Source organism: Protobothrops mucrosquamatus, unplaced genomic scaffold (genome assembly GCF_001527695.2).
Source record: "Protobothrops mucrosquamatus isolate PMUCROS unplaced genomic scaffold, P.Mucros_1.0 scaffold5040, whole genome shotgun sequence".
Lineage (NCBI taxonomy): Eukaryota > Metazoa > Chordata > Lepidosauria > Squamata > Viperidae > Protobothrops > Protobothrops mucrosquamatus.
The window spans coordinates 23,834-48,865 of NW_015390917.1; the positions used below are offsets into that span (position 1 = coordinate 23,834).

Genomic DNA, 25,032 nt, shown 5'->3' on the forward strand with positions numbered 1-25,032 from the left:
ATAATAATAATAATAATAATAATAATAATAATAATAATAATAATAATAATAATAATAATAATAATAATAATAATAATAATAAATGAGTACCCAAACAATCTGATCATTTGGGATGGTTGTTAAAAGCGGTGGACTTTTCAGCAACAATGGAATAATCCTTCTTTGGGAAGGATCCAAAGGAACCCCTTGTTAAAGGATTTGTTGTTTGGCAATGAGCAGGCTAAGTATGAACAGACAAGTTGGAAAATGTATGAAAATATCCCATTGCAGCCACAACAAAATCCACAGCTTTGCGCTCCTCTTACTGATTAAGTATTCGAGGCCATTCACGGCTCTAAAAATGAAAAAAAATCCATATTGCTGCAATCAGTGGAAGGGATATCACAACCTGTTTGGGAAAAAGACAAGATCGAAGAAAGCCAATACACACATATATATGGGGTAGAACAAGACACAGGAATGGCAAGACCTGCTTGCAAAAATAGTAAAAGGGGGACAAGGAGAACACAGAAATGCTATACTTTGTTGTAGAATCAGCAGCTGAAATTAAAAGTAGGTTAAAAAGTTGAACGTTCTCTCAGCCCTAGGAAGGAGGCTATGGTAAACCACTTGCCAAGTAATCCGCAGGGACAATTTCCAAGAATCGTACACAATTGAACGGATATATATATAAAAAAGAAAAATTCCCTTCTGACCTCTATGGGTAGCTTCAGATCCTCCAACAGAGGCTTAAGAGTTTGAGGGTTCTGCGCAAGATCTTAGCTTAAGCAGGGGGTTGGACTAGAAAACCTCCAAGGTCCCTTCCAACTCTGTTATTCTGTTATACAGAATACAAATTTTGGATGTTGAACACAACAGATAATGGGACAGTGGGGATCTTCAGGGTGTGGGAGCATCCAAAAAAGTCAAAATGGTGGCTGTGACTGTGATCAAAGCTCCACTCATTGTTAATTTTTAAATTTTAATTTACTTATTGAATTCACGTAGTTGTTCACCTCAGGAGTAAGTGGCTCCCGGGAGTATTTTTATGTGCACCGCTGCTACAAAATATGTAAAATAAGAAGGTGAACACCCAACCACAGTCTTCGTCTTGACTTCTACAAATGTCCCTACAAAGGTGAAAATTTTAAAATCCCCCAGGTAGACTACAGGTAGTCCTCGACTTACAACCAGAATTGAGCTCAACATTTCTATTGCTAAGTGAGACAGTTGAGTTTTGCCCCATTTTATGACCTTTCTTGCCACACTTATTAAAGAGTCACTGCAGTTGTTAAGTGAGTAACACGGTTGTTAAGTGAATCTGGCTCCCCCATTGACTTTGCTTGTCAGAAGGTCGCAAAAGGTGATCATGGGACCCCAGGACACTGCAACTGTCATAAATACTTGCCAGTTGACAAGTGTCTGACTTCTGATCATATAATCATGGGGATTCTGCAATGGTCGTAAATGTGAAAAACAGACATAACTCACTTTTTTTAGTGGCCTTATAACTTCAGTTCCTAAATGAATAGTTGTAAGTTGAGGACTACCTTTACTTCCGAGTATAGCGTCCAGTCAGGAGAGCAATTTGCCCAGCTGATGTTCTTGCTTTTTCTTGTTTTACAAAAATTTAAACAATATACCAAATATAATTTCCATTTCTGCTAAAGTTTAGTTCTCACTTCCTGCATATACCCTAAAAGATATACTACTTTCAAGAAGAGCCCAATGCAAACCAGAAGAGATGGTCTGTCCACATTCAAACAACCACTTTCACTCTTCCTGACATAGTGAATGTCTCAACATCGTGCTCCAGAATACCAAAACCTACCTAGGTCAAGTACGAGTAATAAGAGATACCAGAAGCCACCAGAGATGAAAAAGGGAAGACTTGCCTGGACTGAAGATTTTTAATCCGGGAAAGCATGTCCAGATGTCCTGCTGAATACTGTTCAATGACATCCATCACGTCATATGGTCGCAGGCTCTCCTTGAATTTTCGCTTGGAAACCAGGAACCGCATGATGCTAAAGCAGAAAAACAGAGTGACAAGCAGAAACCTAAAGTGATTTATTCTTTCTAACTGTCCATTCGTATTTGGATGGTGTCACAATGGGAAACTGGAAATCTATTGCCTCTAAACCAGTGTTTCTCAACTTGAAAATGTGTGGACTTCAACTCCCAGAATTCCTATGCTGGCTAGGGATTTCTGGGAGTTGAAGTCCACAAGTCTTCAGGTAGCCCAGGTTGAGAAAAACATTGTTCTAAACAATAAAGCTTTCAATACCTGATCAAGCTATTAAATGTCAACCTTGCAAGGTAGTCTAGGTAAGAGGTACATCCAAGAGTACTTGATTTACAACCATTTGTTTAGTGACTATTCAAGGGTACAACAGCACTGAAAAGTGACTTATCACATTTTTCACATGACTCTTGCAGCATCTCCATGGTCACGTGATCAAAATTTGGATGCTTGGCAACTGGCATGCATTTATGATGGTTGCGGTGCCCCAGGGTCATGTGATCATCTTTTGTGACCTTCTGACAAGCAAAATCAATGAGGAATGCAGATTCATTTTACAATCGTGTTCCAAAATTAACAACTGCAGTGATTCTCCTAACTACTGTCGCAAGCAAGGTTGTAAAATGGGTTAAAACTCATTTAACAACTGTCGCGTTTAGCAACAGAAATTTTGGGCCTAATTGTGGTTGTAAGTCGAGGAGTGCCTGTACACCAAATCACACAGTCTCTCCCTCATATTTCTTTCCTTCATTTGAGGTTGACACAGTCCCTTATTCATTAATAGCAGTGGACTTTTGAGCTCCATTTCCTGTGGTCACAGTTTTATGTAATATGGACACACGGCTTACCACACTGCCCGGATGCTGGCTTTAAGACCCGGTGTAAGGTCTTCTGTCAAATATTCACAGTTGCAGCTCTTGTTGTCAGGATCAGCCATGTCTTCTCCAGGGAGACTTGCTTCTAGTTACAGGAGGGAAGAAAGGGGTGAGAAGACAGAAGTTCAACAGGGACAGCCTCAGGCTGGAGCAGAAAGAACAGAAACACAAATTAGCCTGAAAAGCAGGCAATGAAGAAGAGGATGTTGGGAAAAACATATTTATGCCCTTTCTGCTGAAAAGTTCATCTGGAGAAGCACTTAGTTTTTACTCGCTGCATTTAACGATCCACTTTGTGGCTTTCCAAAGGCCTCTGGATGGTTTCCAGGATTAAAAGGAAATTAAAAGGTGCAATTTATAACTGCAAAAAATGCTATATTAAAAGAAAAGGACTAAAGAGAGTTGCATTATCCTAAGTGAACGAAAGCACACCTCACATTTCCCTGCAAAATCAGGAATGGAAAAAGAATGTCTTGCCTAGTTTGCGTTTCAGACATTACCTGATTTGATAACTTATGCCCCAGTTAAACAGTGGAAAAAAAGATATATCTGGGTTTGCGTGACAGGGGAGAAAGAAACACGAGTTAAAGATAAGGAGTTAGAAGATGCAACAGAAAGTGGAGGATTTGGGCTTACCTGATTTGAAACTATATTTTGCAGTTGCTGTAGGTAGTCCTCATTTTACAACCATAATTGAGCCCAAAATTTCTGTTGCTGAATTAAGACATTTGTTAAGTGAATTTTGCCCCATTTTGTGACCTTTCCTGACACGGTTGTTAAGAGAATCACTGCAGTTATTAAGTTAGTAACATGGTTGTTAAGTGAATCTGGCTTCCCCTTTGACTTTGCTCCTCAGAAATTCACAAAAGGGGATCACGTGACCCCAGGACTCTGCAACCATCATAATAGCAATAGCACTTAACTGGACAGCCATTTGTCCGAAATGGTATAGGGTTTCCTGCCTGAGCAGGAGGTTGGACTAGATGACCTCCAAGGTCCCTTCCAACTTTATCATTATTATTATTATTATTATTATTATTATTATTATTATTATTATTATTATTATTATTATTATTATTATTATTATTATTATTATTATTATTANATAATAATAATAATAATAATAATAATAATAATAATAATAATAATAATAATAATAATAATAATAATAATAATAATAATAATAAATGAGTACCCAAACAATCTGATCATTTGGGATGGTTGTTAAAAGCGGTGGACTTTTCAGCAACAATGGAATAATCCTTCTTTGGGAAGGATCCAAAGGAACCCCTTGTTAAAGGATTCGTTGTTTGGCAATGAGCAGGCTAAGTATGAACAGACAAGTTGGAAAATGTATGAAAATATCCCATTGCAGCCACAACAAAATCCACAGCTTTGCGCTCCTCTTACTGATTAAGTATTCGAGGCCATTCACGGCTCTAAAAATGAAAAAAAATCCATATTGCTGCAATCAGTGGAAGGGATATCACAACCTGTTTGGGAAAAAGACAAGATCGAAGAAAGCCAATACACACATATATATGGGGTAGAACAAGACACAGGAATGGCAAGACCTGCTTGCAAAAATAGTAAAAGGGGGACAAGGAGAACACAGAAATGCTATACTTTGTTGTAGAATCAGCAGCTGAAATTAAAAGTAGGTTAAAAAGTTGAACATTCTCTCAGCCCTAGAAAGAAGGCTATGGCAAACTGCAGGGACAATCTCCAAGAATCGTACACAATTGAACGGATATATCAAAAAAAGAAAAATTCCCTTCTGACCCCTATGGGTAGCTTTGGGTCTTCCAACAGCGGCTTAAGAGTTTGAGGGTTCTGCACAAGATCTTAGCTTAAGCAGGGGGTTGGACTAGAAGACCTCCAAGGTCCCTTCCAACTCTGTTATTCTGTTATACAGAATACAAATTTTGGGTGTTGAACACAACAGATAATGGGATAGTGGGGATCTTCAGGGTGTGGGAGCATCCAAAAAAGTCAAAATGGTGGCTGTGACTGTGATCAAAGCTCCACCCATTGTTAATTTTTAAATTTTAATTTACTTATCAAATTCACGTAGTTGTTCATCTCAGGAGTAAGTGGCTCCCGGGAGTGTTTTTATGTGCACCGCTGCTACAAAATATGTAAAATAAGAAGGTGAGGCTTTTGAACACCCAACCACAGTCTTCATCTTGACCTCTACAAATGTCCCTACAAAGGTGAAAATTTTAAAATCCCCCAGAATCAGAAAGTACTACAGGTAGTCCTCGACTTACGACCAGAATTGAGCTCAAAATTTCTGTTGCTAAGTGAGACAGTTGAGTTTTGCCCCATTTTATGACCTTTCTTGCCACACTTATTAAAGAGTCACTGCAGTTGTTAAATGAGTAACACGGTTGCTAAGTGAATCTGGCTCCCCCATTGACTTTGCTTGTCAGAAGATCGTAAAAGGTGATCACGGGACCCCGGGACACTGCAACTGTCATAAATACTTGCCAGTTGCCAAGTGTCTGACTTCTGATCATATAATCATGGGGATTCTGCAATGGTCATAAATGTGAAAAACGGACATAACTCACTTTTTTTAGTGGCCTTATAACTTCAGTTCCTAAATGAATAGTTGTAAGTTGAGGACTACCTTTACTTCCGAGTATAGCGTCCAGTCAGGAGAGCAATTTGCCCAGCTGATGTTCTCGCTTTTTCTTGTTTTACAAAAATTTAAACAATATGCCAAATATAATTTCCATTTCTGCTAAAGTTTAGTTCTCACTTCCTGCATATACCCCAAAAGATATACTACTTTCAAGGAGAGCCCAATGCAAACCAGAGGAGATGGTCTGTCCACATTCAAACAACCACTTTCACTCTTCCTGACATAGTGAACGTCTCAACATCATGCTCCAGAATACCAAAACCTACCTAGGTCAAGTACGAGTAATAAGAGATACCAGAAGCCACCAGAGATGAAAAAGGGAAGACTTGCCTGGACTGAAGATTTTTAATCCGGGAAAGCATATCCAGATGTCCTGCTGAATACTGTTCAATGACGTCCATCACGTCGTATGGTCGCAGGCTCTCCTTGAATTTTCGCTTGGAAACCAGGAACCGCATGATGCTAAAGCAGAAAAACAGAGTGACAAGCAGAAACCTAAAGTGGTTTATTCTTTCTAACTGTCCATTTGTATTTGGATGGTGTCACAATGGGAAACTGGAAATCTATTACCTCTAAACCAGTGTTTCTCAACTTGAAAATGTGTGGACTTCAACTCCCAGAATTCCTATGCTGGCTAGGGATTTCTGGGAGTTGAAGTCCAAAGTCTTCAGGTGGCCCAGGTTGAGAAAAACATTGTTCTAAACAACAAAGCTTTCAACACCTGATCAAGCTATTAAATGTCAACCTTGCAAGGTAGTCTAGGTAAGAAGTACATCCAAGAGTACTTGATTTACAACCATTTGTTTAGTGACCATTCAAAGGTACAACAGCACTGAAAAGTGACTTATCACATTTTTTTACACGACTCTTGCAGCATCTCCATGGTCACGTGATCAAAATTTGGATGCTTGACAACTGGCATGCATTTATGATGGTTGCGGTGCCCCAGGGTCATGTGATCATCTTTTGTGACCTTCTGACAAGCAAAATCAATGAGGAATGCAGATTCATTTTACAATCGTGTTCCAAAATTAACAACTGCAGTGATTCTCCTAACCACTGTCGCAAGCAAGGTTGTAAAATGGGTTAAAACTCATTTAACAACTGTCGCGTTTAGCAACAGAAATTTTGGGCCTAATTGTGGTCGTAAGTCGAGGAGTGGCTGTACACCAAATCATACAGTCTCTCCCTCATATTTCTTTCCTTCATTTGAGGTTGACACAGTCCCTTATTCATTAATAGCAGTGGACTTTTGAGCTCCACTTCCTGTGGTCACAGTTTTATGTAATATGGGCACACGGCTTACCACACTGCCCGGATGCTGGCTTTAAGACCCGGTGTAAGGTCTTCTGTCAAATATTCACAGTTGCAACTCTTGTTGTCAGGATCAGCCATGTCTTCTCCAGGGAGACTTGCTTCTAGTTACAGGAGGGAAGAAAGGGGTGAGAAGACAGAAGTTCAACAGGGACAGCCTCAGGCTGGAGCAGAAAGAACAGAAACACAAATTAGCCTGACAAGCAGGCAATGAAGAAGAGGATGTTGGGAAAAACATATTTATTCCCTTTCTGCTGAAAAGTTCATCTGGAGAAGCACTTAGTTTTTACTCGCTGCATTTAACGATCCACTTTGTGGCTTTCCAAAGGCCTCTGGATGGTTTCCAGGATTAAAAGGAAATTAAAAGGTGCAATTTATAACTGCAAAAAATGCTATATTAAAAGAAAAGGACTAAAGAGAGTTGCATTATCCTAAGTGAACGAAAGCACACCTCACATTTCCCTGCAAAATCAGGAATGGAAAAAGAATGTCTTGCCTAGTTTGCGTTTCAGACATTACCTGATTTGATAACTTATGCCCCAGTTAAACAGTGGAAAAAAAGATATATCTAGGTTTGCGTGACAGGGGAGAAAGAAACACGAGTTAAAGATAAGGAGTTAGAAGATGCAACAGAAAGTGGAGGATTTGGGCTTACCTGATTTGAAACTATATTTTGCAGTTGCTGTAGGTAGTCCTCATTTTACAACCATAATTGAGCCCAAAATTTCTGTTGCTGAATTAAGACATTTGTTAAGTGAATTTTGCCCCATTTTGTGACCTTTCCTGACACGGTTGTTAAGAGAATCACTGCAGTTATTAAGTTAGTAACATGGTTGTTAAGTGAATCTGGCTTCCCCTTTGACTTTGCTCCTCAGAAATTCACAAAAGGGGATCACGTGACCCCGGGACTCTGCAACCATCATAATAGCAATAGCACTTAACTGGACAGCCATTTGTCCGAAATGGTATAGGGTTTCCTGCCTGAGCAGGAGGTTGGACTAGATGACCTCCAAGGTCCCTTCCAACTTTATCATTATTATTATTATTATTATTATTATTATTATTATTATTATTATTATTATTATTATTATTATTATTATTACCCCATAGTGCTTTACAGCACTCTCTGGGCAGTTCACAATATCAGCCTCTTGCCCCCAACAATCTGGGTCCTCACATAATAATAATAATAATAATAATAATAATAATAATAATAATGATGATGATGATGATGATGATGATGATGATGATGATGATGATGATGATGATGATGATGTTGGAAGGGACCTTGAAGGTCATCTAGTCCAACCTCCTGCTTAGGCAGGAAACCCTATACCATTTCAGACAAATGGCTGTCCAGTCTCTTCTTGAAAACTTGCAGTGTTGGAGCATTCACTACTTCTGGAGGCAGGTTGTTCCACTGGTTAATTGTTCTAACTGTCAGGAAGTTTCTCCTTAGTTCTAGGTTGCTTCTCTCCTTGATTAGTTTCCACCCGTTGCTTCTTGTCCTGCCTTCAGGCGCCTTGGAGAATAGCCTGACTCCCTCTTCTTTGTGGCAGCCCCTGAGATACTGGAACACTGCTATCATGTCCCCCCTCGTCCTTCTCTTCATTAAACTAGACAGACCCAATTCCAGCAGCCGTTCCTTATATGCTTTAGCCTCCAGTCCCCTAATCATCTTTGTTGCTCTTCTCTGTACTCTTTCTAGAGTCTCAGCATCTTTTTTGCATCGCAGTGACCAAAACTGGATGCAGTATTCCAAGTGTGGCCTTACCAAGACATTGGTAAGGCCACACTTGGAATACTGCATCCAGTTTTATTGAGCTCGGAAAGATGGAAGGCTGAGTCAACCTTGAGCTGGTTGGAATTGAACTCCAGGCTGTAGGCAGAGTTAGCCTGCAATACTACATTCTAACCACTGGGTCACCAGAGCACCATAAGTGCTGATTAAGATAATTTGTGGCAACAAAAGTCGTAAACTGGGGCAAAACTCACTGCTTAGCAATGGAAATTTTGGGCTCGGTTATTGTTGTAAGTTGAGGACTACCTGTAATTTGCTGCTTTCTCCTTTCTCCCAAGAAAATATCTCCAGACACACACAGACCAAGCCTTGCATGGACCATCATCCGCCTCACCTTCCGAATTCTGACGAGACGCGGCTCCTTTGATGCGAAAAGCTTGCCGGGCCCGAGTCTGGTCTCCAAAACTCCAGCTCTTGGGGACTTTACTTGGGCTATCTTCCACGTTTTGTTCTGCACTGGGGGATCTTCGGACACCTGGCCCCTGAGGAGAACTTTTACTTTTCGTGGTTGCCCCTCGGGGGCTGGAGAAGACACGATCTTTCAAGCTGACCTTCTGACTGGACACGGAGACAAATCAAAACGAGACAAAAGAAAAAAGGGGGGAGACAAGCGGGGCGGGGAGTCACTTCCAAAACCACCACGGGGGGGACGTTCTCTTTTAGCCATTCAAAAAAAAATCAACAGTCTTTCAAAGCAGCAGCAGTAGAAGCAGGGGCCGTGGCGAGATGTGGCTTTGGGTCATTGCTGACTTGAAAAGGCATCTCGGGAAAGGTTTCCATGGTCAATGAATGGAGATGGAAGGGACACCCATTGAGGAAGGAAGGAAGGAAAGAAAGAAGAGAAAGAACCAAGGGGATGAATGAATGGGAAAACAGGAGGTGATCTGGTCAGATGGAATACTGTAGAGTGCAGATGGAACGACGGTCATGAAGATTGAGATACGAAGCACTGGGTCTCGAGCAGCTCCGTGCAAGGGGAATGGCCCAACTGTCGAAACCTGGCCTTTGATTTCTGGTTTTAACTCTCCGAGATATGCCTGTCAAGAGCCATTTCTGCCCGTCTTCCACTTTAAAGAACCTGGCTCCTGTGAGCAAGCTGAGAAGGACTGAGAAGACATCTGCAGACACCTCACATCCTGGACATAAACTGTTTCAACGCCTTCCCTCAGGGTGGCCCTATAGGGCATTGCACAACAACTAGACAACTAGACACCGGGACAAATGGAGGGAGGAGGGTTTGCAGGGAGGAGGAGGGGTGGGGGACTGTGTGGTCCGTGGTGGTCTCTGAGGTTGGTTGTTTTTCATTAACCAACTAGGGTAGCACTGATGATGTTAACTAGTTGGATAATGAAACATCTGCAAGGAAACAACCAAGCTCAAAAAGCACCAAGGACCTCAGTTGATGATGATGATGATGATTACTATTGTTGTTGTTGTTGTTAGTCTCCTCCTCCTCCTCCTCCTCCTCCTCTTTTCCTTCTCCTCCACTCCCCACTCCCTTCTAGCACTGATGCTGTTGCTTAGTTGGGTAATGAAACGTCTGCAAGGAAACAACCAAGCTGAGAGGTCCAAATGAGATGTAACTGGCCATATAATGGCTCCTGGTGATTAATGCAATTGTACACAATGGAGAAACATAAGGCGATTTCCGTTTCTTACTTGCTTCCTTATCACACCATATCCATTTCTCCACGGATGGAGACATTCATTGGGCATTCAGAGATACATTCCCATTGCAGGTTTTCCTCTTACTTGATTCAAACATGCCTGATGTGACTGAAGACCTTTGCAAAATCATCTTGATCCTTACAAACACTAGCCAATCCTACTTTTCACCAGTTCTAAACGCTGTTTTGCTTTCCTGCTACACAATATTGACTTCACTTCCTAGTTATAGAAAAAGGAGTATAGAAAAATCTATAATATAGAGCCGTGGTGGCGAGCCTTTGGCACGCACTCAGAGCCCTCTCTGTGGGCACGCGTGCCGTTGCCCCAATCCTAGGCCTTCAGCTGGGTTTTATAAAACCTTTTCGCTTTGGGCCTCTGCTGCTGTGTGCAAAAAAAATTAAAAAAAAGGTTCAATCAATCAATCAATTTCAACTTCTCGGGGAAAAAAAAGATCTTACAAAGTTGAAATTGATTGATTGAACTTTTTAGTCCCACCCAGTCTGCCGTTACCACCGCGGCCACGCCCACCCAATGGGCCACGCCCACCCGGCAACCGACGATACATAAGTGGATTTTGGGTTGCAGTTTGGGCACTCGGTCTCTAAAAGGTTCACCATCACTGATATAGAGAGATCTGCATTGTTTAGGACAGCTTTTCCCAAACCCTCCACTCTCCTACATCCCCCATAATGCCCAGCAAGCCCAAATCTTGATGGCAGCTTGATTAGAAACCTATGATTGCTCACAAAGCTGGTTTGAACTCTGCCGTCTTCCTGGGGTTTCCGTAACTGGCTTTGGATAATCAATCAAGGAAAAAATGACTGCCAAACTATAGGTCACTAAATTGGACTAGCGTGCAATGAACATCCTTGCTTGCTAAAGTCCTCTCTTTTCTTTCTTACCTCTGATGCAGGTGGGCTCTGAAACAAGACATCATGCTAGTAACATGTGACCTCAGTTACTGATATTACAGTTAAAATCCTGGGGATTTCCAGGAGGGCGGACTTCATCTCCCAGAATTCTCATCCATAGCCATGCTGACTGTGGAATTCTGGGAGTTCGAGTCCCACCCTCCTGGAAATTCCCAAGGGTAGGAAACCCTCAAATAAGGGAAAGACCATTTCTCAAGGCACAAGTCTTGCATGCAGAAATCCTAGCTTTACTTCCTGGCGTTGTTAATTTGAACACACTGTCAGGGATCCAAGGATGCTAAAATCCCTGCTTTTCAGAATTCAAGTTGGATTCTTAAAATTTCCCCTTTGACTGGGAAATCTGGAAGTTGCACAAACATCCAGAAGACTCGAGATGGGAGAAAAGTTAAGCTATACAGGTAGTCTTCGCCTTACGGCTCACGATTGAGCCAAAAATTTCTGCTGCTAAATGAGACCGTTAAGTGAGTTTTGCCTTATTTTACGACCTTTCTTGCAACAGTTGTTAAGTGAATCACCGCAGTTGTTAAGCTAGCAACCCGGTTGTTAAGTGAATCTGGATTCCCATTGACTTTGCTTGTCAGAAGGTCACAAAAGGGGATTACATGACACCGGGACACTGCGACCGTCATAAATATGAACCAGTTGCCAAGTGTCTGAATTTTGATCATGTGACGAAGGGGATGCTGCAACGGTCATCAGTGTGAAAAAGGTCATAAGCCACTTTTTTTAGTGCCATTATAACTTTGAAGGATCACTAAACAAATAGTTGTAAGTCAAGGACTAGCTGTATCTAATGTCACATTAAGCATCCTTCAGACAGATATCTACCACCTGAGCTAACTAGCTCCAACATGCAGGTAGACTTTGGAAAGACAGTGAAATTGGGAAGCACAAGTGAATGAAGAAGAAGACAAAATAAATGGGGTCTTTCTGGACCTCAGCACCATTTATGAAAAGAAGTTTTAATTTATACAAAGCTTTTTTTGCATAGATGCTTTGAATAACATCTCTCATGGGGCCAATAAACATTTATGTGTATTAGATTTGTGTATTAGTGTGGATAAAAGTATTTACAGGGGAGATGTGACAACTTAAGTCAGTGTTTGTCAACCTTGGCAACTTGAAGGTGTATAAAATAGAACAGAACAGAATGGAATGGAATATAGAATGGAAGAATAGAATAGAATAGAATAGAATAGAATAGAATAGAATAGAATGGAATGGAATGGAATGGAATGGAATGGAATGGAATAAAATGGAATAGAATAGAATAGAATAGAATAGAATAGAATAGAATGGAATGGAACGGAACGGAACGGAACGGAACGGAACGGAACGGAACGGAACAGAACAGAACAGAACAGAACAGAATAGAATAGAATAGAATAGAATAGAATAGAATAGAACCTTCTGACATGCAAAGTCAATCGGGAAAACAACCGTGCTATTAACCTACTTAGCAATGGAAATTTTGGGCTGAATTGTAGTCGTAAGTTGAGGACTACCTGTAGCCCTTGAGAATGTTGCAGGGTTAAACTGCCAAGAGAGACAAAGCCAGAGGGGAGCAAATATTATCAAACAGAAGCAGGTGCTACTGGATCTGCAGTATGTTAGAGGTTTGAAAAGACATTATTTTTGCTCGAATTTAATAAATTGGCTGACGAGCCAGCGTAATTAATTGCAGCTTTCAACAGTTCTGAATTTCTCTTTTGTTCCTGTTGCTGAAGTGCAGCTTTGGGGTGGTTTGACTAGCCAAACACGATTTTATTACATTCTGTTGCCATTTGCGTAAACGGAAAACATCTCTCCTCCCGCCTCTAATGCAAAATGAATGTAATTCCAAGATTTTAACAGAGGAATTGGCACATTCCTGGCAGATGGCTGAAGGAGATTCACAAATCTGACAAGCATACACGGACACATAAATAACATAGAACAGAGGTGGAAGGGACCTGGGAGGTCTTCTAGTCTAGCCCCCTGCTCAAGCAGGAGGACCTATACCATCTCAGACAGGTGATTGTCCAGTCTCTTCTTAAAAACCTCCAGTGATGGAGCGCCCATGATTTCTGGAGGCAAAGCTCTTCCACTGGTTGATTGTCCTCACTGTCAGGAAGTTTCTCCTTAATTCCAGGTTGTTTCTCTCTTTGATCAGTTTCCAACCATTGTTTCTCGTCCTTCCCTCTGGTGCTCCGGTGACCAACCTGACCCCTCTCTGCCTTGTGGCAGCCCCTCAGATACTGGAATAAGGCTATCATGTCTCCCTTATTTCTTCTTTTCTTTAGACTGGCCCAACCCAAATTCAAAGATTCTAGGACACCTTCTCCCAGCTATGCCAAGAATAAATTTAAGCTTTGATTATGCTGGCTTCCTTTCTATTATTCAGAATAGCCTGATCACCATTTTGCCTTTGTAACTGTCTAAGGCAGGGGTAGGCAACCATGGCTCTTTTATGACTCGTAGACTTCAACTCCCAGAATTCCTGAGCCAGCATGGCTCAGCATGGAAACCTCTCCCTTTTCCCTCAGCATGGCTGGTTCAGGAATTCTGGGAGTTGAAGTCCACGAGTCATAAAAGAGCCAAGGTTGCCTAGCCCTGGTCTAAGGAGATTCTCAGTCATCCAGATCATGGTTGTGCCAAAGGTGCTTTTTTCCAAAAGGAAACTGGACTTTTTTTTTCCTTGAAGACGTTTCGCTTCTCATCCAAAGAGCTTCTTCAGTTCTGACTGAAGGGTGGAGGATGGAAGCATTTATATTCCTTGCTGTCACCTGGTCGTTAGCCTAAACCTCCAAGCGGCCTCAATGATTCTCAGAAAGAGTGCTAACAACCCAGATGACTGCAAGGAATATAAATCCTTCCATCCTCCACCCTTCAGTCAGAACTGAAGAAGTCTTGGATGAGAAGCAAAATGTCTTCAAGGGAAAACAAAGAACAGTTGCCCTTTAAAAAAAAAAGCACCTTTGTAACGTAGGTCCTTCTTGCTATAACATAAAAAAATGAAAATAAAAAAGGTAGGTAGGTATATTTTAGAGACAGAGAGCTTCTGTCTTTTTCAGTATTATTATTATTATTATTATTATTATTATTATTATTATTATTATTATTATTATTATTATTATTATTATTATTATTATTATTATTATTATTAGTTGGAAGGGACCTTGGAGATCATCGAGTCCAACCCCCTGCTCAGGCAGGAACCCTACACCATTTCAGACAAATGGCTGTCCAGTCTCTTCTTAAAGACTTCCAGTGTTGGAGCATTCACTGCTTCTGGAGGCAGGTTGTTCCACTGGTTAATTGTTCTAACTGTCAGGAAGTTTCTCCTTAGTTCTAAGTTGCTTCTCTCCTTGATCAGTTTCCATCCGTTGCTTCTTGTCCTGCCTTCAGGTGCTTTGGGTAATAGCTTGACTCCCTCTTCTTTGGGGCAGCCCCTGAGATATTGGAAGACTGCTATCATGTCCCCCCTCGTCCTTTTCTTCGTTAAACTAGACATACCCAATTCCAGCAACCGTTCCTTATATGTTTTAGTCTCCAGTCCCCTAATCATCTTTGTTGCTCTTCTCTGCACTCTTTCTAAAGTCTCAACATCTTTTTTACATCGTGGTGACCAAAACTGGATGCAGTATTCCAAGTGTGGCCTTACCAAGGCCTTGTAAAGTGGTATTAACACTTCACGTGATCTTGATTCTATCCCTCTGTTAATGTAGCCTAGCAGTGTGTTGCCTTTTTTGGTAGCTGCAGCACACGGCTGACTCATATTTAAGTGATTGTCCACTAGGACTCCGAGATCCCTCTCACAGTTGCTACTATTGAGCAAGGTACCCCCTATACTATACCTATACATTTGGTTTTTCTTACATTCATCAACCAATCAAACATTTGTGAATCTCACAGGGCCTTTGCACCAACAGGTCCACACTCAACTGAAAAAAACAAAAACCCGTCACGCAGAGGGATGAATTAGCCGCTGAAGTGCTACAAGATGTGCCTCCTAAGAGTTTGACTTTTACAGAAAGGAAGGAGCTTTGTCACCATAGTTTCTAGATCTCATTAAAGTTACAGAGCACGCTTTTTCCTGACCAATCATGTCAGGTGAAGCAAGCTGATTTAACTCTCTCAGAGTCAACCAGAGAACCAACATTGCGTGATCTGACAACAATGCCCAAACCCTGGTTTGCCAAAGCTGAAGTCATGCTGAATTCCCACTAAAGGAGACCTGCACTTAAAGTAAATTCAGACTAATGTATCTCTTCCTGCTTAGTAGTACAGGGGTCCCCAAACCCCGGGCTTCGGCCCACTACCGGCCCATGGCCTATTTGAAACTGGGCCGCACAAGCGATAGGCTGGAGCGCGCGCGCAGCTACACTAACACAAGTGGTGCCCCAAAGGCTTCTCTTCTTGTGTGAGTGGAGCTGCGTGCGCACACTGCGTGCCGGCCTGCTGCTAGCATGGCCCAGTTCCCCTGTCCTCCTCCCTCAGCCAGGCCGCCAAGCCATCTGCTGCCGCAGCTCCAAAAGCAGAGCCGTGAGAGCAGAGGCTGAGTGGGATGAAAAGGCCCTGCTCACTGAGGCTGCCTGCGCAGGACACCGGATCCACTTTCGGAGCATCGGGCAGCCTCGGTGAGTCTGAAGGAGTGCGAAAACCCCGCCCACAAAGACTTATCTTCTCCGCCCTTCAGGGGAGAGATCTGGCGCCGCTTCAGGCCTTCAGTCCCTTTGCAAAAGCTTTTGGTGCAGAGAAGCCTGATGGAGCGCAGAACCGCGCCCCAAAGACTTTTCTCCTCTCTTGCATGAGTGAAGCTACACAAACGTGCGCACACCCATGTCAGCCCGCCACTTGTGCAGCCCGGTTCCCCTCTTGCCCCCCAGATGGGCCACCAAGCCACAAAGGTTGGGGACCACTGTGCTAGAACAGGGTCCCCAATCCCCGGTCCGTGGACCAGTAACCAACAACCGGTCCACACAAACAAGCAAAGCCCCATCCGCGAAATGCAGGCAGCACACGAAACCACGAAATCTCCAGCCTGCAGAAAAACCTCTCTCCATGGAACCGGTCCCTGGTGCCCAAAAGGTTGGGGACCTCTGTGCTAGAAGATCCATAAGAGGAAAAATCCCTCCATTTATTAGGTTCTAAAACAAGAATTGTCTAGATCAGCGGTAGGCAACCTTGGCTCTCTTATGACTCGTGGACTTCAACTCCCAGAATTCCTGAGCCCAGGCATGGCTCAGCATGGAAACCTCTCCCTTTCCCCTCAGTGTGGCTGGCTCAGGAATTCTGGGAGTTGAAGTCCACCAGTCATAAAAGAGCCAAGGTTGCCTACCCCTGGTCTAGATGGTAGTCCGCGACTTACCATTACAAATGGGATCACAATTTCAGTTGCTAAGCAGGGCGGCTGTTAAATGAGTCGCGCCTGGTTTTATGAACCTTTCACCAGGGTTCTTAAAAAGAATCACTGCAGTTGTTATGCGAAGCACACGGTTGTTAAGCAAATCCTGCTTCCCCCATTGATTTTGCTTGTTGGAAGCTGGGTGAAAAAAGCACCAATGATGATCGCATGACCCCCCAGGATGCTGTGACTGTCATAGGTGACATTGCCAAGTGTCCAAATGTTGGTCATGTGACCTCCGTGTTCTGCAACAGTTCAAGGTGTGAGAACTGGTCACAAGTCACTTTTTTCAGTGCTGTTGTCCCTTTGCTGTTGTCACTAAACAAATGGTTATAAATTGAGGACTCGCTATAATGGAACTACAAAAGCATAAAAGAACAAACTTTCCCTTTAATACAGGTGGTTCTCGACTTACAACAGTTCATTTAGTGACCATTGAAAGTTACCACGGCACTGAAAAAAGTGACATGACCGTTTTTCACACTTAATGACAACTGCAGCATCCCCAGGATCACATGATCCAAATTCAGACACTTGGCAACCGACTCATATTTATGACGGTTGCAGTGTCCCGGGGTCATGTGATCCCCTTTTGCGATCATGCAGTGTCCCGGGGTCATGTGATCCCCCTTCCCCCATTGACTTCTGGCATGCAAAGTCAATGGGGGAAGCCAGATTCGCTTAACGACCGTGTGACTAACTTAACAAGTGCAGTGATTCACTTAAGAACGGTGGCAAGAAAGATTCATAAAACAGGGGGAACACTCACTTAACGAATGCCTCACTTAACAACAGAAATTTTGGGCTCAATTGTGGTCACAGGTCGAGGACAACCTGAATTACGCCCGAGATTAGAGTGTGGAGTTTTTAATACTGGTTGTCCTTGAACCCTTAAATGTTTTGCTTGTCTCCTGCCTGGAAAACATTTTGCTAAGCTACGCTCCCCGAAGCAAATCGCAGAGAGATGCTGCCAACGTCTTTCGCTTAGCACAGCTCACCTCTATTAAGCAGATGAATGGGCAGAACAGAAGGTAGCGAGAAAAGAAAAAGACACAGAGAGAAGAGAGAGAGAGAGAGAGAGAGAGAGAATGAGCGTGCAGCTTTGGATCGGTTCGGTGCAAAGCGCTTGCTGTGGTACCTAGAGGTTCCTGAGCAGCATCCACAAAAAGATTTTCTGCACGAAGTGGCTTGACTGGAAATGAGGGGAGAGTAAAAAAGTTAGACCAGATGGCTCCTACCCAACCAGACACGTTGTAGAAGCAAGGGGGGGGGGGCTATGTTTAACAGAATAACAGAACGACAAGAGTTGGAGGGGACCTTGGAGGTCTTCTAGTCCAACCCACTGCTCGAGCAGGAGTATATAATATCAGACAAGTGGTTGTCCGATCTCTTCTTAAAAACCTTTAGTGATGGGGCATCCACAACTTCTGGAGGCAAGTGTTCGAGAAATTCCTCCTTAGTTCTAGGTTGCTTCTCTCCTTGACTAGTTTCTATCCAGTTTTTGTTTTTTGTTCTGCCTTCAGGTGCTCTGGAGAATAGGATGACCCCTTCTTCTCTATGACAGCCTCTCAAATATTCAACCAAACTCAACAAAACCTCAAGTAAAGCTAATCTTGATCTTAACTTCTGTTCATTACTTCAGTCCAAAAATAAAATAGATTTAAATTAAATTAAATTAAATTATTTTTTTAAAAAATAATTATACTATACTATACTATACTATACTATACTATGTTATATTATGTTATATTATAGTATAGTATAGTATAGTATAGTATAGTATAGTATATTTAGTATAGTATAGTATAGTATAGTATAGTATAGTATAGTATAGTATAGTATAGTATAGTATAGTATAGTATAGTATATTTATTATAGTATAGTATAGTATTAGTATATTGTATTATATTATATTATATTATATTATGCTATGCTATGCTATGCTATGCTATGCTATGCTATGCTATGCTATGCTATATTATATTATATTATATTATATTATATTATATTATATTATATTATATTATATTATATTATATTATATTATATTATATTATATTATATTATATTATATTATACAATATTGGATTGGATTGGATTAGATTAGATTAGATTAGATTAGATTAGATTAGATTAGATTAGATTGGAAAACATGCAGAATCAGTTTTTACCAAAAAAAACCCAAAACCATATGTCTTAACAATTTATTTTGAGAGACCTAATAAGAGGTTGTTATTTGGGATTATAATATGGAAATTTATTAGCAGTGTTAGTAGTAACCTAGTTTGCAATTCTTCGTTAACTGATTTATGCTTTAATTAAAAAAAAAAGATATTATTTGCCTCTAAAGATTAGTTAGATTAAAGCACCCCCAGGACCCTGGAAATAGGTATCCCAGGGAAGTTGGATGATGTACCCCCAAAAGTGGTAATTGCCAAATTAATAGCTAAAATACATTCACGTTAGGGATTGTTTTTAATATAGAGGGAGTCAGAGAAGCACTAATTTAATTTTCTATTAAGTTACCCCTTCCCAATCTGATACTTCTGGATTCATTGGATTTCACTCCAAATATTCTTAGCCAGCATGGCTTCATCTATTGCAGGGGTGTCTAACCATGACAATTTTAAGACCTGTGGACTTCAACTCCCACAATTCCCCAGCCACCCATGCTACCAGAGGAATTCTGGGAGTTGAAGTCCACAGGTCTTAAAATTGCCTAAGTTGGACACCCCTGCTCTACAGGATATTCCGTATCTCTTACATAGCATCTGGCTTGGCCCAAAGACCATCATGTTATTTCAGATAACCTGTTCTAATAGATTCTAGAAAGCATCAATCTAGAGATCCACATCAAATAATTTATGATACCAGCTTATCTCATAGCACACCAATGAGTCAGGCTATCTAATTTGGCCAGTCCTTATGAGTATATTAAAATGCTCAACTACCCAGAAAACAATAACCAAAATAAAATCAATTTTGTCAAAAGTGTATTATTATTTTTTTTTGAGGACTGCATTTGTGAACTGGAGCTTCACCATTAGCTGGTCTTCACTTCACCCGTGGTTCACTTTCTGCACAGAAGATTCCAGAAAGTAGATCAAAACCTTGTTTATGTCTAGAACAGGGGCCTCCAAATTTGGCGACCTTAAGGCTTGTGGATTTCAACTCCCAGCATGGCTGGCTCAGGAACTCTGGGAGTTGAAGTCCACAAGTCTTAAAGTTGCCGAGTTTGGAGATCCCTGGATCTAGATCAGGGGGTCTTCAAACTTGGCCCTTTTATGACTTGTGGACTTCAACGCCCAGAATTCCTCAGCCAGCATGCCTGGCTGAGGAATTCTGGGAGTTGAAGTCCACAAGTCATAAAAGGGCCAAGTTTGAAGAGCCGTAATCTAGAATCAAAACAATTTCTCCACACCTATTAAAATTCTGCGTATATTTCATCCAGACATTTGTCTAAGAGCTAAATAGGAGATGCCCACATACGTGTACGCATGACTAAAAGTTTGGAGAAAACAAAACACTGTCCACACTTGTCAGCAGGAAATGGAGCCGTGCATGGCAATGTCCCTTTAAGAGGCAGTCCTCAGCTAACAACCCTCAATCAGGAACAAAATTTCCTATGTTAAATGAGGCAGCAATCAGGTGAGTAGTGGCTGATTTTTCAACCTTATTTTGCTACAGTTAGGTAAATCACTGCAGTTGTCAAAGGAATCAGCTGGTTGTTAAGTGAATGTGGTTTCCTGTTACTTTTGCTTGTCAGGGGGTTGCAAAAACTGATCACATGACTCTGGGACACCTCAACATCATAAATACACGCCAGTTGCCAAGCATCCAAATCTTGATCGCAGAGATGCTGCAATGGTATAAGTGTGAAAAATGGTCATAAGTCACTCTTTTCAGTGTCATTGTAAGTTCAAACAGTCACTAAATGAGGTTGTAAATCGAGGACTACCTGCAGTAGATTATCTATCCTGATTATCCAGAGATGATCATCTAACAACACTGCTGGCTGAGGAATTCTGGGAGTTGAAGTCCACAAGTCTTAAAGTTGCCATGGTTGAGGGCCCCTGTTCTAATCCAACCCCCTGCTCAAGCAGGAGATCCTATACCATTTCAGACAGGTGACTGTCCCGTCTTTTCTTAAAAACCTCCAGAGATGAAGCACCCACAACTTCTGGGGGCAAGTAGTTCCACTGGTTGATTGTCCTCACTGTTAGGAAGTTTCTCCTTAATTCCAGGTTGCTTCTCTCCTTGATTAGTTTCCATCCATCGTTTCTTGTCTTGCATTCTGCTGCTTTGGAAAATAAGATGACCCCCCCCTCTTCTTTGTGGCAGCCCCTCAAATACTGGAATACTGCTATTATGTCATCCCTAGTCCTTTTCTCTAGACCAGTGGTGGCGAACCTATGGCATGGGTGCCAGAGGCGGCATTTGGAGCCCTCTCTGTGGGCACATGTGCCATTGCCCCAGCCTTGCTTGCCTCCGTGACCCCCTCCTCACCAGCAGCCCTCCTGGAGAAGAGTTGCCCCCGAGCGTGGCCCATGTGGAGCAGTGCAGCCAAGGACATGGCAGCCAGGCAACATAGACAAGACTCTGCCCTCATGCCCCATCGCGCACAGTTGATGCTGCGGGGCGCGGGCAGAGGGCGTGGCTGCCATGGCGCTGCTGGGCAATCTACGGTGGGCCCTGGAGACGGTGAGTGGCCCTGTGGGCAGGCGGGGTGGGGGTGGAGCAGGGGCAGGCAGGGGGTGGAGCGGGGGCGGAGCCAGTTTTTGGGCACTCTGTCTCTAAAAGGTTCGCCATCACTGCTCTAGACTAACCCTACCCAATTCCTGCAACCGTTCTTCGTGTTTTTGTCTCCAGGCCCTTAATCATCTTAGCTGCTCTTCTTTGCACTTTTTGCAAAGTCTCAACATCTTTTTTTGTAATGTGGTGACCAAAACTGGATCTCTCCATCAAGACTAGCCAGGAACAGGTCCACAGATAGTCTAAACACTTTCTATGACTCATCCAGTTTTCCCCAGAAAGGAGACAAAATGTTCAGAACAATCAAGAAAGAAGTGAGGATGGTGCCTTCCTACCCCATGGTAAAATTGAAATTCCAGAAACCATGGGGATGCTGCCAGGGTTATAAGAGTGAAAAACAGTCATAAGTCACTTTTTCCAGTGCCGTGATAATTTCAAACGGTCACTAACTGAATGGTTGTAAGTCAAGGGCTACCTGTAACTAGATAGCCCTGATCTGTCACTGTAGCTAAGTTGAATCCTATATGCATCTCACTAGCATCTTCAAGTCAGGGCAGAAAGAGGCAAATTAAGAATATTAAGAATTTTTATCTTGAAAAGGACTTTAGCTCACAATCTTTGGAGGTATAAATGCAGCCTACTAATTGACTTCCGAAGTCACTGAGATAGAACACAGAATCATAGGATTGGAAGGGAGCTTGGAGGTCCTCTAGTCCAACCCCATGCTCAAGGCAGGTGTCCTTCTACCATCACAGACAATGAATCTCCAATCTTTTCTTGAAAACCTCCAGCAGTAGAGCACCCACAACTCCAGGAGGCAAACTATGTTGAAGTCCGCACTTTCTTAAAGTTGCCAAGTTTGAAAAACATTGGGCTATACCAGGGGTAGGCAACCTTGGCTCTTTTATGACTCGTGGACTTCAACTCCCAGAATTCCTGAGCCAGCATGGCTCAGCTTGGAAACCTCTCCCTTTCCCCTCAGTGTGGCTGGCTCAGGAATTCTGGGAGTTGAAGTCCACGAGTCATAAAAGAGCCAAGGTTGCCCACCCCTGGGCTATATCCACCGAGCCTTCATTTGACCCACTGTCCATGAATGGCCAGACTGTCCCCTTGCTAGAGACCTAACGGCAGCCATTTTGTTCGACCTACATTTGAAATGGTTGAGCTGCTGTGGTTCCACTGCACTCTACCATGGGTTCACACAAAAGCATGAGTGGAACTAGGATTAGTTCTATCAGCAAAGCTGCATCCCGTAGATGTTTAGGCCTTTCGCTTGAACTAAACCTGCAGTCTGATCTTCAGCACTCCGCAAACCATCACCCAGTGTGGAAGGCGGATAGTCAGGGGACCTATGTGCTTTGAACAAAGTTTGCAAGGAACTGATGTAGCCAGAGAGAACTCTGCCTTTCTTTGCTCAAAAACAGGGATGTGTGACAAATGTCGGTGGGTATATGAACGTCCTTTCTTTCACTGTTGTTGGGACCAAAAGAAAGGTAAAGAGATACAGGTGAGGGAAGAGAGGATTATGGGAAATGATCACCGTTTCGTTGTCACTTCGGAATCGCCTTTCCCAGCCTGGTGTTCTCCCACCGAGCAGGACTATAACTCCCATCATTCTTCAGCCACCATGATTATGAGCTGGAGACTGATGGGGCTCAGCCCAACACACCTGGAATACAACAACTTGGGAAACCTGGTTTAAGTCCTTAATTTAGGGAATCGAGACCCATTATGCCAGCTCTCCTACAAGGCACGGATCTTCCTTGTACTTTTCCATTTTTGATAGCGCAGTGCCAGATCTCAGCAGTAATCTGGAGGCCGCTGCAGCACCTGCGTTACAACTCCCACCTGCTAAAAGTCATATTGTCACGGGAAAGGTGGGAAAAGAGGATCAAAGACCCACTGCTACGGGTTGTCCATACAAGGCATGTGGACATGGTTTCCTAGCAGGAGATGCGAGCGGGTTGAACATTCACAATGTTTGTTTGAATGGCTCTCGAATCCTTGTTGCTAGGATGCGTCACACACATGACACAAAGAGAACGGGAACACAGACATAAAGAGAAAGAGAGTGAGGTGGGAAGGCATAAAGGATAAATTTTGGTAAAATATACAGACCTTGGAGATGATTCTGGCTGCTGTTCTTTCCTTAAAGAGAAACAGAAGGATGTTATTTATTTATTTATTTATTCATTCCTTCATTCATTCATTCATTCATTCCTTCATTCATTCATTCATTCATTTACTCACTTACAGGTAGTCTTCGACTTACATCCACAACTGTGCCCCAAATTCCTGCTGCTAAGCAAGACATTTGTTAAGTGAGTTTTGCCCCATTTCACACCCTTTCTTGCCGCAGTTATTAAGTGAATCACTGCAGGTGTTAAATTAGTAACACAGTTGTTAAGTGAATCTGATTTTGCTTGTCAGAAGGTCGCAAAAGGGGATCACATGACCCCGGGACATGGCAACGGTCATAAATATGAGTCTGTTGCCAAGCGTCTGAATTTTGATCACGTGACCACGGGGATGCTGCCATGGTCGTAAGTGTGAAAATTGGTCATGTCATTTTTTTCAGGACCACTGCAACTTTGAGTGGTCACTAAACAAACTGTTGATAAGGCGAGGACTTCCTATATTTATTAAATTTTTATGCTGCCCATCTCATTGATCTAATGGCTTACTGTAAGATAAAAAGTAAAAAAAAAAAGTACTACATGTCAATTAAAATTAGAAGAATTAAATAGAAATGTTAGCCATGAAGCCACGTCTGCAGTGAGGAAAAACATGGATCAGGAACTCCAAACAAAACTGAATAACAAAACAGAGGAAAGACTTATAGGCTCACGCAAAGAGGGGCTACAACAACTTGCTGCCACCAACTTGCCGCCAAGTCACCATAGCGCAAGTCTCCATGGGACAACGCAATGCGAGATAACTGTTGTCTAGATCCATTCGTCTCTTAATATTATTAGTAACATTATTAATAATATTATAGTTATCTCGTATTGAGTTGTCCCGTGATGTGGTCCCGTATTGAGTTGTCCCACTGCAAGCTGGCCATGGATAGCTGGCCACAGCGAGTTCTTCTATTCCAGTTCAAAGATACCCCCCAAAAAGACCCAAGACCCAAATGAGATAAGACAAGATAACCTTTATTGTCACTTTTTTGTGTGAACACACTGGCACATATTTAAAAAAAAATGCTCTCAAAAGATTCCACCCACTGTGGGAATTTCTTTGCTCTTCCATTTTTGCGCAAACGCTAGCCTAGCTGCAGTCAAGATATGTAACAGCAAATAGATTGTTCCCTTATTGCAGTGGTGGCGAACCTATGGCACGGGTGCCAGAGGTGGCACTCAGAGCCCTCTCTGTGGGCACACGCGCCGTCGCCCCAGTCCTAGGCCTTCAGCTGGGTTTTATAAAACCTTTTCGCTTTAGACCTCCACCATCGTGTGCAAAAAAAAAAAAAAGAGGTTCAATCAATCAGTCAATTTCAACTTCTCGTGGGGAAAAAAAAGATCTTGCAAAGTTGGAATTGATTGATTGAACTTTTTAGTCCCACCCAGTCTGCCGTTACCACCGCAGCCACGCCCACCCAATGGGCTACGCCCACCCAATGGGCCACACCCACCCGGCACCCGACGATGGATAA

At 42.5% G+C, this 25,032-nt stretch overlaps 1 protein-coding gene across 1 annotated transcript in view; it reads right to left on the reverse strand.

The window, feature by feature from the left end:
• The window catches only part of KCNQ2 (potassium voltage-gated channel subfamily Q member 2), a gene marked incomplete at its 5' end in the record, with an annotated part of 69,184 nt that overhangs the window by 13,776 nt on the left and 30,376 nt on the right, over nt 1–25,032 (reverse strand). Inside the window, 5 exons of the mRNA XM_029286788.1 lie at nt 5,855–5,986; nt 6,831–6,942; nt 8,974–9,197; nt 17,764–17,817; nt 23,496–23,525. Coding sequence (XP_029142621.1) covers nt 5,855–5,986; nt 6,831–6,942; nt 8,974–9,197; nt 17,764–17,817; nt 23,496–23,525 — 552 coding nt within the window. The remainder of the gene's footprint in view (nt 1–5,854; nt 5,987–6,830; nt 6,943–8,973; nt 9,198–17,763; nt 17,818–23,495; nt 23,526–25,032) is intronic.